General features: G+C 44.6%; 1 protein-coding gene across 7 annotated transcripts in view; it reads left to right on the plus strand.

Moving 5' to 3' along the window:
• The window catches only part of ATE1 (arginyltransferase 1), a 182,316-nt gene that overhangs the window by 68,223 nt on the left and 96,856 nt on the right, over nt 1–17,237 (plus strand). For all 7 annotated transcript variants that reach the window (XM_048856322.2, XM_048856321.2, XM_075131044.1 and 4 more), the window contains 2 exons: nt 505–686; nt 16,217–16,316. In XM_048856322.2, coding sequence (XP_048712279.2) covers nt 505–686; nt 16,217–16,316 — 282 coding nt within the window. The remainder of the gene's footprint in view (nt 1–504; nt 687–16,216; nt 16,317–17,237) is intronic.

The following is a 17,237-nucleotide window of genomic DNA, read 5'->3' on the forward strand; positions in this document are numbered from 1 at the left end:
TAGGAAAAGACTCACGACCATATCAGGGAAAAGCATCGTTTGCAATACCGCTTTAAATTGCACATAAAACAATCTGGAAAAAACGCAGATAATTTTGATTTCTCCTAATTTCAGCAGAATCACTTTTCTGATGTTTGGTACAGAAAGTGTAGACTAATAATCGTGACTATAGAGAGAACCATGCATTGACACCATCTTGCAAGCTATAAAGCTAACTCTGTGAATTGCATGTATTTTCAAAACAGGAATTGATTGTCCATCTTATTTGATTTTGATAGTCAAGATTTTAGGTATTTCTGGAGATTTCACACTGCATTATTGTTTAATAGTGATAGAGAACAAAGGTAGTATAGAAGTGGAGGGTCTTCAAATTGTGTGTCCATCCCGTGTAGTGTGGAATAAGATTGCATTGTGTGTGGTGTTCTCTGCTGTCTTTTTTTCAGTTTTGTTTATACAGAAAACTTGTTTAATCACTAATTATCCCTTTTTTTTTGTTTCCCTTAGGCAGAGAATCCTCCCAGTGGTCCTGATTGTGGTTATGGTTCTTTTCACCAGCAGTATTGGCTAGATGGGAAGATAATTGCTGTGGGTGTAATTGATGTTCTTCCATACTGCGTGTCCTCTGTGTATCTGTACTATGATCCTGACTATACTTTCCTATCTTTGGGAGTCTACTCTGCATTAAGGTAAGAGGAGAACATTTTTGATCTTCAGTTAGTAGTGATTGATATTTGCTCTTAAATTTGAGTTTGTGTACTGTATTTCAAACCAAACCTTATACTGGAGATATTAAGCAAGAGTTTCTTGTTTAATTTTGATGAGGGAGAAGCTTTTAGGGGAAAAATCCCTTTATGTAGTTACTCGAGATTTTGCTTAAGTTCTGAACATTCTCAGCATTGTCTACTAGTATTCAAGCAGCTATAAAACGTTCCATGTAGATTGAAAATATAGAATTACATTTAGAAGAGGGAAGACAATATTGAAATTGAAGTTTTCTTATTTGCTTCATCTTTTTATTTGGATTAGGAAATTGAGTTTTTAAGTGAAGGTTTTTATTTTTTTATTAATCAAGCTTTATATCACAATAGACTAGATTTTGCCATTCTTAGGCCAGGACTACACCACAGACTTATATTGGTATAACATTTCTCAAGGGTGTGAAAAAGCCCTGAGCAGCGTAGTTATGCCCACCTAACCCCCAGTGTAGACAGCGCTATGTTGGTGGGAGAGCTTCTCCTGTTGACATAGCTACAGCCTCTCGCGGAGGTGGATTACCTATGCTAATGAGAGAAGCGCTCTCATTGGTGTAAGAGCATCTTCACTTAACTTCTTTAAGTGCAGACCTGCTCTTACTCATGTAAGGTAGCCCTTCACTCCTCAGGTAGTCTCATTGATTTCAGTGTTTACTATACTTCAGTAATTTTTTTCAGCAACTAAACTATTTGTCAAAAAATGCATTTTTCAGCTGAGCAAAACTCAAAAATTTGATACAAATTCAACAAATAGTATAGGACAAACAAATTTTTGTCAGGACTGAGATGCTCTTCACAAAATGAGAAGAGGTGAGTGAGGAGGAAGGAAGTGGGGTGATGGTCTATCCTTATAACTTTTAGCCCAGTGTTTAGGCCACTCACGTGGGATGTGGGAGACCCCTGTTCAAGTCCTCACTCTGCCTGATATGGAGAAGGTATCAGAACTTCTTCGAGTGATTGCTCATGTGTATTCCACAATAGGTGTGCGTGCTCGCCACGGCACCGGTCCCGGAAGTTTTACCCTTAGGGGGAATCGTCCCAGCGACTCCTGGAGTGGCGCCTCCATGGCGTAGTATAAGGGGCGCTGCACGCTCCCCCACCCTCAGTTCCTTCTTGCCGCTACTGAAGGTGCATCGGAACTACTCTACTCCAGCTTTGCTGTAGCTCGTCCCCAGAACTTTTTGTTTGTTCATTGTTAGTACCTGTAGTTAGTTAGCTGTTCAGTTAGAGTGCCCGGGCCAGGGCATGCCCCGGGTTTTAAGTCGTGCAACACTTGTAGGCAATCTATGCCAAGGAGTGACCAGCACACAGACTGTTTACGCTGTTTGGGAGAAACCCATATCAGCGATCGTTGCAAGATTTGCAAGTCGTTTAAACTTCGGACTGAGAGATTAGGCTCCAGGCTATTCTGATGGAGTCGGCGCTGACCCCGACTCTGGTGTGCCGCTCCAAGTTGGCACCGGGCACCGCGGCAACCTTCTGGAGCCTTCGACCAGTTGGCACCGCTCCCTGTACATGGGGCACAAGAAGGCAAAGGAAACGCTTTCTTTGTAGCGGCAGCGAGGGAAACCAGGGGCAGAGACTAGACCCATGTCAAGCAGTCCTTGATCCCCTCCGGCCTCAAGGCCTCCGACTCGCGTCGGGCGGAGTAGCCCAGCCAGTTTGGAAATGCCGGAGGCCCTGCAGGTGGCCTGGGACGTCATGTCCATGCCAGTACCAGGAGCGCTGCCGATATTGGCACCTCGCTCCAGGGGCAAGCCACCGCTGGGTTCTCCGAAGTCGCCCCCAGCTCGGCACCGGTCTCAGGCCAGGGAACATTCCCAACGCCGTTCGCTACCCAGCGACAGTTCAGGGCATAGCCCTCAACTCCCACCAGACTGTCTGGGTGGGTGCCGTCCGTCTGAAACTCTCGGCACCAGTCTGCGTCACGGAGTGAGTACAGACAGGACCGAGGCAGACGTCGCCAGAGGTCCATGTCTCATAGGGATTACCACGGCTGGTCATGGCACGGACGTCGACGCCGTTCCCACTCTGAATCCCGCTCCAAGACTCGGCCAAGGCAACACCGCCGCAGCCCAGGGCATCGATCGCTGGCATCTCGCAGTTGCGAGTCCGCCTGTCTGAGCCCATCGCGGAGCAGCAGCTACAGATGGTACCAGTCCTCCGCATCAAGGTCGCGGTCCCGTGGGCAATGTTGTTCCCGGCACCGCTGTTCCTCCCGGTCCCGAGACAGCGGCAGGTTGTTTGTCAGCCCGGCCTCCGCTTGTAGTCGCCCTTCCATGGGACAGGCCAGCCAGGCCGAACAACCAGGGCCTGTCAGTGCCGCAGCCAGTGCAGTGGCCCCGGGCCCCTTGGCGGGCCCAATGGTACCAGTGGGCACTGTGGCCCCGACACAGCCCCCAGTGGGGGCCCGCTCAGTAGCCAGATCCTCAGAGGCACTGTCGGCCTCCCTCTCCAGACCTCCGAGGAGGGGGGTCAGTGTGACATACGTCCTCGGGACCGTGCCCAGAGTCTGACCAAGTGATCCATCCCCCAGTGCCGGCGGACACCCAGAGCACTGTGCCGGCCTTCTCGCCCTCCCTGGATGAGGCAATAACTGCCCTGCCCCAGTCCGTCCCGCAGGAGGACTTTAGGACTCATCAAAAACTTTTTAAAAGGTAGAGGAGTTGGAGGAGCCCTTGGATGCCCTGTTCAACGTGCTGCCCTCTTCGGCACTGGGCAGGGTAGCTTTGCCCTCCATGAAGGGTGGCAAAAATTTCAAATGTCTTGTGGCAAACACCGGCTTGCTGGCCCCCATCTCTAAGAAGGCGGAACGCAAGTACTTTGTACCCACCAAGGGGCATGAGTACCTCTACACCCACCCGGCACCCAACTCCCTGGAGTCCTCAACCACAGGGAGCGGCAGGGCCAACCAGCTTCTACCCCCAAAAATAAAATTTTGCGGAGGCTGGACTCTTTCAGGAGATGGCTTTATTCTCCCTTGAGTTTTCAGTTGCGGGTGGCAAACCACCAGACGCTCCTGGGCAGATACAAATTCAATTTGTGGGGTTTCCTGCCCAAGTTCAAGGATCCTCTCTAGGAGTATGATAAGAAAGAGTTCAAGGCGCTGGTGGAGGAGGGTACAGCAGCTGCCAGACCATCCCTGCAAGCAGCTTCGTATGCGGCAGACATGGCAGCACGCTCTAGGGCCTCAGCGGTGTCCAGGAGAAGGGCGTTGTGGCTCCTGCTGTCTGGGCTGTCCAGTGGAGCACAGGCTGCCATGCAGGATCTACCGTTTGACAGCAAAGCTCTGTTTATGGAGCAAATGGATACAAAGCTGCATGGCATGAAGGAGCCCAGCCACCCCCCAGACTCTGGGTCTCTATGTCCCGGCTTTGGCCAAATCTAGGTTTAGGTCTTTTTTTTTTTTTTTTTTTAGGTTTAGGTCGCAATAGGCTTCCACTCAGCCAAAGTACGAGGCCGCCTATAACAAATCAAGGGTCTGTAAAAGGTGCCCTCAGAGGCAGTCACAGCCTGCCCCGCAACCTGGGTCCTCCAAGGGCAAACAGGTGGGGAAAAAGGCGGTTTTGACGGGACGCTCGGGGGCACCCTGCCAGTTCTCCCCAGGGATTTCCCCGCTCCTCCCCTCCATGAAGCTTCCCTTCTACAATTGGTTGTGTGCTTTCCTCCCGGAGTGGTCACAGTTGAAAGGCCAAAGGAGGACTCAGGCCTATCCTGGACCTGCGGGATCTAAACCAGTTCATGGTAAGGCTCAAGTTCCGTATGGTCTCACTGGCCTCCATCATCCCCTCCGTGGACCCCGGGGACTGGTACACTGCCTTCGATCTGCAGGACACATACTTCCACATTCACGTTTTTGAGGGGCACAGACACGTCCTCCATTTCCTGGTGGGCAGAATCACGACCAGTTTATGGTCCTCATGTTTGGCCTATCCACTGCCCCCAGGGTATTCACAAAATGTATGTCGGTGGTAGCGGCCTACCTCAGGTGCTGGGGGGTCCAGACCTTTCCGTATCTGGATGATTGGCTGGTCAAGGGCAGCTCCCGGTCGCAGGTGAGGGATCACGTGACGCTTCTACTGTCCACATGCGCCGCCCTGGGCCTGTTGGTAAATGACGCCAAGCCCACGTTAGTCCCAGTCCAATGCATAGAGTTTATGGGGCACTCCTGGACAACTCATCGGCCGCAGCCTCCCTCCCACCGGATAGGTTCGAGACCCTAAAAGGGCTCATCGACACAGTCACAAGTGTCTAGTTTCTGGTGACTATGGCCAGAGCTTGCCTCCAGCTCTTGGGTCACATGTCTGCGTGCACGTACATGGTCCACCACACCAGACTCCGAGGCCATCCAGAGCTGGAGAGGCCCCATTCGGAGTTCTCCTAGGCCAGGAACAGGATGGACAAGGTCCTCACCGTGCCTGACTTGGTGGTCCACCCCAAGCAACATGCTCCAAGGGGTCCTGTTCCGGTACAGGACGCTGAAGCTGGTGTCCGATGCGTCGGACCTGGGTTGGGGGGCCCATGTGGGGAACGTTCAGACCTAAGGTCTGTGGTCGGCACAGGATCTGTCCCTACACATAAACGTCAAGGAACACAGGGCGGTACACCTAGCATGCGTGTCCTTCTGCCTGCACCTACAGGGCAAGGTGGTCCGGGTCCTCACGGACAACACGGCCTTGATGTTCTATATCAACAGGCAAGGTGGGACCCGGCCCTCTGCCGCGAAGCCCTCAAGCTGTGGGATTTCTGTATAGTCTACGACATCTGCCTGAGGACCTTCCGTGTGCCAGGTGCCCGGAACACATGGGCAGATCGCTTCAGCAGGAACTTCTCCTCCCAACACAAATGGTCTCTCCACCTGGAAATGGCTCACCAGCTCTTCCTCATGTGGGGCTGCAGCAGACCCGGCGCTGTCCCCAGTTCTTCTCTGGGGGGGGCGGGGACTGGGACGGGGCGCTATCTCGGATGCCTTCTGCCTGTCCTGGTCAGACCAGTTTTCTCTATGCCTTCCCCCCCATTCCCACTGATCAGCAGGGTCATGGGGAAAAAAAAACAAAACCAAAAAGACAGACAAGGCACAGGTCCTCCTGGTTGCCCCGTGGCCAGGCTACATTGGTACGGGACCTTCACAGGCCTGGTGGTTGCTCCGCCGCGGCCATTGCCACTCCACCCAGACCTGCTCTCCCAGGACCAGGGCATCTCTTCTAGCCAACCCAACAGCTCTCTATCTCACAGCATGGCTGCTCAATGGTTAGGTAGAGGGAAACGGACGTGCTCAGAAAGGGTCCAGCATGTCCTCCTGAAAAACAGACAGCCCTCCGCGCCACGCCTACTTGGCAAAATGGTTCGGTTCTCCAGATGGGCGGCTGAATAGTGTCTCCCCAGTGGCCACCCCGATCCAGCTTGTCCTGGACTACCTCTCTACCTTAGAGCCCAGGGCCTGGCGCCCTCGTCAGTCAAGGGGCACCTGGCAGCCATATTGGCCTTCCATCTGCCAATGCAGGGGCACACAGTATTCCCCCATGCTGCGACTGATCACTTCCCCAAGGGGTTGGACCGTCTTTCCCATATGCTAGGCCCCGGTCCCACAGTGGGACCTGAACCTGGTGGTGTCTCGTCTCAAGGGGCCCCCATTTGAGCCGCTATTAGCGTGTTCCTGGTCTCACCTCTCATGGAAGGTGGCCTTCCTGGTCACTATCACGTCGGCCATGCGGGTCTCGGAGCTCAGGGCCCTGACTTCGGAGCCCCGATGCATAGTTTTTCATAAGGACGAGGTTCAGCTCTGCCCATATCCTGCGTTCCTCCCCAAGATGGTCTCCGCCTAAGACTGGGTTAGGACATTTCCTGCCGGTCCTCTGCCCCAAGCCTCACGCATGCAGTGAGAAACGCCCCCCCACACACGCTCAACGTGTGAAGGGGTCTGGCTTTCTACCTCAAGTGGACTAAGCCGTTCAGGAAGTCCTCGCAATTGTTCGTTGCCTCGGCTGAGCGCATGAGGGGTGGGTCGGTCGATTTCCACTCCGCGTGTCTCCAACTGGATCACTTCGTGCATCTGCACCTGTTATGATCTGGCAGGTGTTCCCCCAGCACTGATTGTAAAGGCGCACTCGACTCGAGCGCAGGCCTCATCGGCTGCCTTCCTAGCCCTCGTCCGCATCCGGGACATTGTAGGGCCACCGTGTGGTCTTCGGTTCACATGTTCACCTCGCACTATGCGATTGTCTCCCAAACCAGGGATCACGCCGGGTTCAGCAGGGACGTACTCTGTCCCGGGAATTTGTAAACTCCTACCCAGATATAGCTTGGAATCACCTATTGTGGAATACACATGAGCAATCACTCGAAGAAGAAAAGACAGTTACCTTTTCCGTAACTGGTGTTCTTCGAGATGTGTTGCTCATGTGTATTCCACATCCTGCCCTCCTTCCTCTCTGTCGGAGTTGTCTGGCAAGAAGGAACTGAGGGTGGGGGGAGTGCGCAGCTCCCCTTATAAGGCACCATAGAGGTGCCACTCCAGGGGTTGCTGGGGCGCTCCCCCTATGGGTACTGCTAGGGGAAAAGTGTACAGCACTGGTGCACGTGGCGAGCACGCACACCTATTGTGGAATAGACATGAGCAACACATCTCGAAGAACGCCAGTTACGGAAAAAGTAACTGTCTTTTTTTCTCCCACACTGCAGGAGAGTGGCCTAGCCACGTGGGTGTCTCAATCTGTCCTGTTGAAGCAGTTTATAAATAGTTTTAAATAGTCAGTGGAGCTGGGACTTGAACTTGGGTCTCCCACATCCTATGTGAGTGCCCTAACTACCAGGTGCTAAAGTTATTGTCTCTCTCTGGCCCAATGGCTATTCATCGTCGTTCATAGTGGCAATTCATAATGACCACCACCATTTCTTCCTCCTATTGTGTTAATCTATCGCTTTAAAAATGCTTGAAACAAAATGTTTTGGAGAGAGTGAAACATGTTTTGTCTGACCTGGAATGGATTTTTTTCAATTTGCTGAAATGTTTTCAATTTTTGGTTTTGTTTAATCTGAATCAAAATTATATTGTTTCGTTATCTTTTGGAAGGGCCAGAGAACTGAAAAATCATTTATTCACTTAGCTCTGGTGTTTACTATCTGCAGTGGGGCTAATTGAGGAGTTAAGGACCTGTTGCACATGAATAAGGATGACAAAATCTGAACTCAAGGAAAAGTATATCCATTTCATTGTGGATATCCATTCTACATTTAATAAAAAATAAAATTTTTTTCAGCAAGGAAGCTATTACTGATTGTGAAATGCAGATTATAGAATGTTAGATACATACATTAATATACAATTACCATGAAATCTGTATAGTTTTTTTATTTTCTATGTCAAAATTTTAAGAAAGGAAGAGCATCTCTACAAAATGGCTTTAATGATTAATAAATAATTACCTAAAATTGGTTAAAGAAAAGCCATGACCACAAATATGATACCTCAATAATCTGAAGTCTGTGAAATTGAAGAAAATGTCTACAAAATGAATGCTAAATTTTCTTTAAAAATATTTTAAAGCATATTAGATATTAATTTTTCTTACTACATACTTCATTGATATATTCCATTAAGAAGAGGAGACAAGACAAAATGCTGATTTAAATGAGACCAATGTCACTTTTATTGATTACCTCAATTTATTTAATGTAGTTAATTGTGGTACTGAACACTAAGGCCCTCATCTTGTAGCCTTAAATATGTGCTTTAGTTTAAGCATGGGTCATTCAGTTGAGTTCCCTTACGAATTTGAGGACTACTCTTGTACTTAAAGTTAAGCAAGTGTGTTCATCTAGTAGGAATAGGGTGCAAACCTCTTACCAGTAGATCATGTTTAAATATTTAATTGAACACTGCCAACTTGAAATGTAATTATCTATTTACTGAATCTGCTTACCACTGAGCGCTCCCTCCTGGCCAGATGTGGCATCATAGCTCCTCGTTGAGCTAGCACCTCCTGTCAACGATCACTCCAGTGCCGTGGCAGTTTCTCTGCCTGCTGGTAACTCATCCAATGACTCAGCCCTCTGGCTAGGTCACAGTCTTTGATCCACCCCTTCTGGGGTCACAGTTATCCAAATTAAAAATCCCCCCAAAACATCTTAACATAAAACATTCAACGTCTTCCCTGATCAGAATTTCTCCCAGGCCTACCTGCCTGCCTGGAGAGCTTTTCCACAACTGCCTCAGGGCCCTGCTCTTTGTACTCTTTACAGGTACAGTGGCATTTTCCTCAGCTTCGCCCCTTTCACTGTTCTGAGCGTCCTGCTTTTATAGGAACCTCCCTTCCCTTCTTTATCACTACTTAAGCCTGGCTCTTTTTATATAGGAATCATCTGATTCCTCCTAAGTGGGGCTCATCCTGTAATTAGGGTTGGCTTAGCCCCTGGCTCTCCTGCCCATGGGATAAGCCACCATGTTACAAATCCCCACTCCAGCTTTCAGTGGAGGTCAGACAGGGCTACATTCTTGGCCCTCTCCTTTTCTGTCTCTACACCTTATCTCTAAGTGATCTAATTCAAAACATGGCTTTAACTATCATATTTTTGCTGGCAACTGCTCCATCTATTCAAACTAAAATCTCAGATTTTTCTGTTATCTGCTTGTAAATATGCAGCTGTCAACTCAAGCTCAACAAGGACCAAAACTGATCTCTTCTCCCTCCCCTGATACACGTTTCCCACTTTTTCAGTCATCATGGACAACATCCTTCCTTTCTCTCATTAAGGCCTGTACTCTCCACTTCATCGCTGACTCACTCTCTCTAGACTCTGAAGTCCAGGACTTACCTAAATCTTGCTGCTTTTTCCTGTACAACTCTTAAGATCCAACCTTACATATTTATTCACACAGCTAAAACTCTCAGCTGGGCACTCCGTAATCTTGCATCTTGACTATTGCAACCACCTCCTTTCTGGTTTTGGCTAATGCCATCTTGTCTCCCTTAAAACCTTTAAATATGCTGATGAAAAAATCATCTTCCTAGCTCATCAGTTTGACCATGTTACACACTAATTCTCCTCATAGTCATCACAGACAACCAATATCCAGAGTTCTGCAGAGGTTAGGGCTGTACCGATAGTGAAAGGGTATTTTCAGGGCACCAACAGAGAATGGCTACTCAGTTCATTTGCCTGCATTAGCTCTAGAAAAGCATATAGGGTTTCCAAAACAAGTAGATATACAAGATACATTTAGAGGTATACTAGCCCAGGTGAAAATAATTAGTTTCCCATAGAGTGACAAGCTGGGTGAAGAAGTATCTTTTATTGGACCAACTTCTGTTGGTAAATGAGAGAAACTCCTCTTCATTTGTGTGTGGCTCGAAAGCTTGTCTCTCTCATCAACGGAAGTTGGTCCAATAAAAGATATTACCTCACCCAGCTTGTCTCTCTAATATCCTGGGACCAACACGGCTACAACTACACTACATACAACCGTTTCCCATTGTTCATTTAATCATTAAGGATACTGTAGGTAGAAAACTAGTTGAAGTTTGGAGACCCTATAGAGAAAGAGCAAAGGCAGGTGAATACTAAGCTCTTATCTTTATCTGTCAATTTTTTTCTGAAGCTCCACATGTACTGTGAGGCACTTCGAGGATATGTGCTGACACTATTCTCTGTATAGCTTGGTTTGTATTTTTGTATACCTGCCCTATTGTATCCATATATCAGTTGTACTTTTAGTATGTCAGATCCTGAGGGGAGGGACCTATGTTCCTGTGCTCGCTTGGTGTATGATGTCACAATGTTATTAATGAATATGACATTTTAGAAATGCAGACATTAAGAAGGCAAGGTCTTTGGCCTGGAGGAGCTTACACCCTGGTTTAAACAGGCGGCATACAAACTACTAACTGAGTGGGAGCAGAAGAGCATGTTGGAAAGTGAAATGAAATAAATAAATTTTTGAAGAGTGAAGTTGCTTAGTGAGAGGCTCTTCTAACAATAGAATGAAAAAATGCACAAAGTCAAGAATGAGAGAAAAAGACAATGGGAGAGAGGATTGGGCAAAGTCATAGGTCACGAAGCAGGATGGGAGAGGAAACTGAACTGGAACTAGGTCTTGTTAGTTGTGTGGTGTGCTCAGCTAATGTAATGCAGCGTAACAGCATTATTCTAAAATAGTCTATAATATTTTTCAGAGTTGCAGCCGTTTTAGTCTGCATCCACAAAAAGAACAGGAGTACTTGTGGCACCTTAGAGACTAACACATTTATTTGACAATAAGCTTTTGTGGGCTACAGCCCATTTCATCAGATGCATAGAATGGAACATATAGTAAGATACAGAACATATATCTATACATACAGAGAACATGAAAAGGTGGAAGTTGCCATACCAACTCTAAGGGGCTAATTAATTAAGATGAGCTATTATCAGCAGGAGAAAAAAAAAATTTGTAGTGATAATCAAGATGGCCCATTTCAGACAGTTGACAAGAAGGTGTGAGGATACTTAACACGGGGAAAAAGACTCAATATGTGTAATGATCCAGCCATTCCCGATCTATATTCAAGCCTAAATTAATGGTATCTAGTTTGCAAATTAATTCCAGTTCAGCAGTTTCTTGTTGGAGTCTGTTTTTGAAGCTTTTCTGTTGCAAAATTGCCCCCTTTAAGTCTGTTACTGAGTGACCAGAGAGGTTAAAGTGTTCTCCGACTGGTTTTTGAATGTTACGATTCCTGATGTCAGATTTGTCAGTTTACTCTTTTTTGCTTAGAGACTGTCCAGTTTGGCCAATGTAAATGGCAGAGGGGCATTGCTGGCTTAAACACAGGGAATGCACTTTTAATATTTCTTGACATTACTGATTTTCTTTACTGAGTTTGATTGTATAAAGGTGTACACTTGTCATTTCCAAAAGATCCCTAATCACATTGCATAGTGATCAAAACAGAATCTTTATAACTCTTTACTAATTGAAAAGATATTTTAACCTTAATTTTTTTTAATGATGAGAAGCTCCATGCTTCTGCACAGAACTGACACCTTTATATGAGTTACTATGTACAGAACAGGGAGGCAAACAAGAGTTCACAATGGGATCATGGTCTCCTATAGCCTAATATTTTTTTGAGTTACTTAGCCTCCCACTTCAGTAGCATAAATTTAGTAAATCCATTTCCAGGTTCAGTATCTTACTAGATTTGATTTTACAAAACTTGATACAGTAAAGCTATGAAGTTTAAAACGTTATATTGACTATCAACCTCATGATGGTATGCCTGGACTATGCGAATAGGCAGTGGTACTGCTTAACGGGAATAAGGTTTGCAGGATTAAATCCATACTGATTAGTTTACCTTTGTATATGTCTGAGGCTCTTATTGTAAAAATTAGGCTTTTACCATTTAAAGATGTCGGTGGGGAGGAAAAAAGCCCTCTGCAACTGTAAAAATATTATTCCTTCAATTTTTTTATTTCCAATTATTGTGAAGGTGTTTTTTGTTTACGTGAAACATACTCTCCAGATTGCTATATATGGACCAGTGCACTGGATCCATGAGCTTTTAAACTCCCCTGGATCTGGGTGTGCTCCAGCTACAGTCTCTGGTTTCTCAGGCACACTTCTCAGGCATAGATTCTTGTACAACTTCTAGGGAATGGGACTTTTCAATCCAGCTCCCTTGGGCTCCGTGGACCAATGCTGGCCCCGGAGACTAGGAGAAGCCCCCCAAAATTTTCACATGGTATGTATGACTGAACCACTTTCACTTTAACTTAGCATGGTACCATTCTGGTTTGGCCCAGTTGCCTTGCTGTCATGACCAAATTTCAGTTAGCGGTGGTATGGCTTGGGGCACCAGATTGCAATGACATTCTGTTTTTTGGGGGGGGGGGGGCAAATGCTCCTTTGCCCCTCTCCTGTGGCTCTGCCCCTGCCAGTGGTATGCACCGGGTGTAACGTGCATGAGTCCTGGCACCACTATCCAGGATGCCCCAGTTGCTCAAGCACACCTTCCTCAGAGCTTCACCCTCTTGGGTACTCTGGTTTATAGTTCAACACTTCAGGAGTATGTGATGATTGAAGTAAGTAACATACAGACTTCTCAGAGGACTTTCTAATCACACTTTACTCATAGTGAAAGCACAAGAAATCACAGTACACAGGGATCTCTACACAGTTCCCTTCCACCAAGTCTTCATAATTTTTGGACCGCTCTGCTGGAACATGTCAGTGAACATGTCACTTTTTAACAGCAGCTCCTAATGCCCTTGTCTTTGTTCCTATTCTCCCTCTCCTCCCCCCCGCCCAAGGACTTTCCATTGCTCAGGCCCACCACTCCCCAAGCCCTATTGACATGCATGGGGAGAACGGATTTCTTCTAGGCTGCAGCCGTCTCATTCTTGTAGAGTGCCTCCATCTGAATGGAAGACCATTGCATTCAGGTTAACAACTTTTATAATTATTCCTGTCACACCTCCCCTGACCTAGTCTGGGCGGTTCATGACACACACCCAGTTAGCAAATGGCTGCTACAATATACAGTGATGCAATCAGTGATACAGTAGTTTCATAAACTTCAACCAGAAGTTATAAGTTTTACATAAAGAACTTTCCCAAACTGTCACAACATCATTTAAGCAGAGACCATGACAAGACTCATTGAATACTTCATCAACCCAAATTATGTTGCGTAAAGTTAGGCACCTAAATAAACGGTACCTGATTTTTCAAAGGTGCTGAACACATGAAAGAGTGCTGTATTTTAGGACTGTTTTTAAATATTTTTGTATGTATCACATTTCTTTATTTAACAATAGATTGACATAGACCATGCACGTGAATGTTTGGAATGATCTAAATTTCCTACATAATAAATTCTAAACTTTATGTAGGCACAACACACTTTCATGGCTCAACAAGCTGAGAGGCCAGCTTATAAATCGTGCTGCGTTTGAGGCAGTAAAGCTGAATTCCCAATGGTATTAGAAGGGGCCAACATAGTGTTACTCTTCTTACGTGCGCGCGTGCACACACACACAGAGTTAGAGAGAATTTAGGAAATCGCAAAGGAACCTGATATTATAAAACCTGTTACCAATTTTACTCTGAGGAGATTGGAACTACTTTAGTTTTGTCACTTCCACTATATGCTGTTGAGAATGTATGTTGCTGAGTGTGTAGAAAGGAAGAGATCTGAAGTTGACTAAGTAGTGTAGAAACACAAGTAAAGAACAAGGAGAGGAGTAGAAAGTTACTAGTAAGATATCAGCATTAATGATTTTCACTACATGATATAAACTGATCAAAAATACACTTAGAATTGCACTATTCCCATTCCCAGAATGAAATTCACCCTCTTTTGAATACTACCTAATGTCATGAAAATTAACACTTCATAGTACTCTACATTTTTTACAGAACAAATATATTTCAAGTTCTAATTGAACTATTTTATGTAGCATTGAAATACTAGTTAAGAGTTTTATGTTAATTTAGTTAATGTGGACGCAGTAGGGGTATATAGCTTACAAGTATACTGTACTTTTACTAAATGTGCATCATTTTTAAAAAAGGTCATACACTGATGTTTTATAAAAGGTAGTTAAAGGGCTCCATTATCCCTTTTACACGTACTGTATATGGACGGCACAGTCATATGATATGTAAATTAAAGATGGAGTGGCAGCCTTAACTAAGAATGTTCTTGCTTTCATCTGGTTGAATCTACATGCAACATGGTTCCATAAGAAAAAAAGAAAATTATAACTGAAAAGATTTTAAAATATAAAGATAGTGTTTTTCATTTTAAATGCCAGCTTTTGTTTAGCAGTTGTTTAGTTGGGCCCAAAGTAATCTGAATGGAAATATTAACATTGCTTAAATCACATTGTAATTACTTTTAAAAGGTTTTATTTTGCCTATAGTATTCATACTAAGCTCTTAAATGCCCTTTTATTTGGCTGGATTTTAAATACATGCAGAAACTGTTATCTGTCTTGGAGAGTGACTGTCCTGTATCACCCCCTGCTGGCCCTGTGTTGCACTGTAGTCACTCCCTACCTCCGTTTCTCACCTCAAGGTGAGTTGTCTTGGCTCTCTGTGCTCTAGTCAGTTCTAGAGAGGGGTCTTAACCCTCCAATCAAGTCACAAAACAAGAAACTAAAGCATCCCAACAAACAAAAATGTTCTTCTGCCGTTTGGAGCTTCTCTTCAGTCCCTTTCTGGGCCCTTTTCCCAGTCCCTGTCTGGATTGCCCTGGTCTTTCTCTTCTCTGGGTTATAGTGCTGACCCCTGAGCCGTTCCCTGTGGAGTTAAGCTTTCCCTTCAAGGGGCTAGCTCAGGACCTTACATGAGAGCCTACTCACTCCCTGTGGTTCCAAGTGCCAGATTCTACTCAGCCATTTTATAAGGCCCAAGTGTTGCTAATTAGCTGCCACCCAGCCACTTAGATAATTAACTACTCATGGGTGGAACTGGGTTAGCTCATTCTCCTTAGCGGAGCCTATGACTGGTACGCTGCTCCATGACTCATCTGAAAGGACCAGCCTTCTGCAATTGTGTCCAAAAGTTTTCTATTTGAATTGAATATATGCATAGGTATAGAGTACATTTAATAAAACACTTAGTTTCCATTATATGTAAGCATCATGTAATTTTTAAAAAGTTAAACATATTAGGATCTCAATATCTCGCAATATCCGCATTAGTAATTGAACAGTTAAAGGAATTAAAAACAAATGTTGCTTATCCCCTTTCCTTCTCAAACACACATGGACACACAGATCCATTAGACACTGAGAGTGGTGAGCTTCCATCCATGTTTCAGCCAGATGCAAATTTAAACTTCCAAGTTACAAATGCTTTAAAAAGAGCATGATAATGGAAACACTGACAAAACATTTACTATAGCAGCAGTGCCCAGTGCCAGTATAATAAAAAGAGAAACTTATTGTGAAGTATTGTGCTGTTTTTCTCTCCTAATTTACATGAGGAAGTCATATGAACAGGCACTATATACGTGAAAAATAGCTTTTGCTGCATGAAGATGGAAATATTTGCATATAAATCGCTAGAACACACACAATAGAATAAACAAGAAGCTTCTCCTTGAAACTTGTTGATTTAAAAAATGCTCTGATGTTTGCGTGTACTGTTTTAGCCTGTCTCTATACAATTACTGGGCCGGATTTCTATAGAACAAGAAACCTGTTAAATGGGTGCCTTTAACCTCTTGCTATTTGAATTCAGATCAGCCAATTGGTAGGCCTAAAATGAGGCTCTCTTGCTTGAAATGGTGTTTTGAGTTTTTGTGGTTTTGAAATAAAATTGCTTTTGAGTTTACAATTTTCATTCTTTACTTGACTAGAGTTTTGTGCTTTTCTTCAGCCAAGAGTTAGGTAACTGTAGTGTATTTCCTTTATAAAAAGCGTACATGTATCTATGAAGACTTGCATTCAAAATTATTCCTTTTTCTTCACTTTCACAGGGAAATTGCTTTCACTAGGCAACTCCATGAAAAAGCTTCTGAGCTGTGCTATTACTATATGGGTTTCTACATTCATTCGTGTCCTAAAATGAGATATAAGGTAAAAGTGTTTTTATTACTATATTAGCATATTTCATGCTGTTTGAAATGTCTGACTGTGATCATCATACTATTTTATAATTCTCATACTGGATGTTAACATGGACTTTGCAGGGTTATAGTCGAATGTTGGCTACTATTTAACTTGGCTTACGAATGAATTTTTTTTTGCAAATTGATTTGTATGTGGTATTTATTACAAGTTGGCTTAAAAATTTCTTTCACTAGGAGAAGCTTTCAAGGATGTCAGACAGGAGTATGTCATATGACTGGTTACCTGGGTGTACCAGATTTGCAATATGTCATGCAGTGTACTCTTGTCATTTTGTTTGTTTTGTTTTTTTAAATCACATGTGACTGAATATGGAAATGTTGGGCAACAACTAACATACCTTCATAGCTCCTAGGTATGCTTGGGTTTCTCCTATTTAATTTTTTGTAATAGGGACACAGAAAGTGCTGTACTGGAACAAACCAGTAGGCACCTAGTTGAGTATTGTGTCTCAGATAGTGTCCAGCAGCAGATTGCTCAGAAAAAGGTGCAAGAATCCCATAGAGAGTTTGGAATAACCAACCCATCAGAAGTTTGTTCTTAACCCATGTTAGTTTAAATCAGCTTATGTCCTGAAGTATGAGGGTTTTGTCCCTTCTATTTTTTTTTAAATCTAGTGTGAATCTGGGTGCTCTCATTATCTCTATGAATGTAAATTCTTTTTTGAATCCTACTCAACTCTTGATCTCAGTTTTGTTGTATGTTCCCCAAAAGTCTACAGAACAATGAAACATAGCAAAATAAATGTGTTGTATTAATACATTTCTTTTGCTGGCTGAAACATCTTTTTCTAGCAACAGAAAGGAATACAGCTGAAGGTAAAAAGCTCATTGCCACTTCTGTTCAAAAATAACTAATATAAAGTTTGAA

This window comes from Caretta caretta, chromosome 7 (genome assembly GCF_965140235.1).
Source record: "Caretta caretta isolate rCarCar2 chromosome 7, rCarCar1.hap1, whole genome shotgun sequence".
Lineage (NCBI taxonomy): Eukaryota > Metazoa > Chordata > Testudines > Cheloniidae > Caretta > Caretta caretta.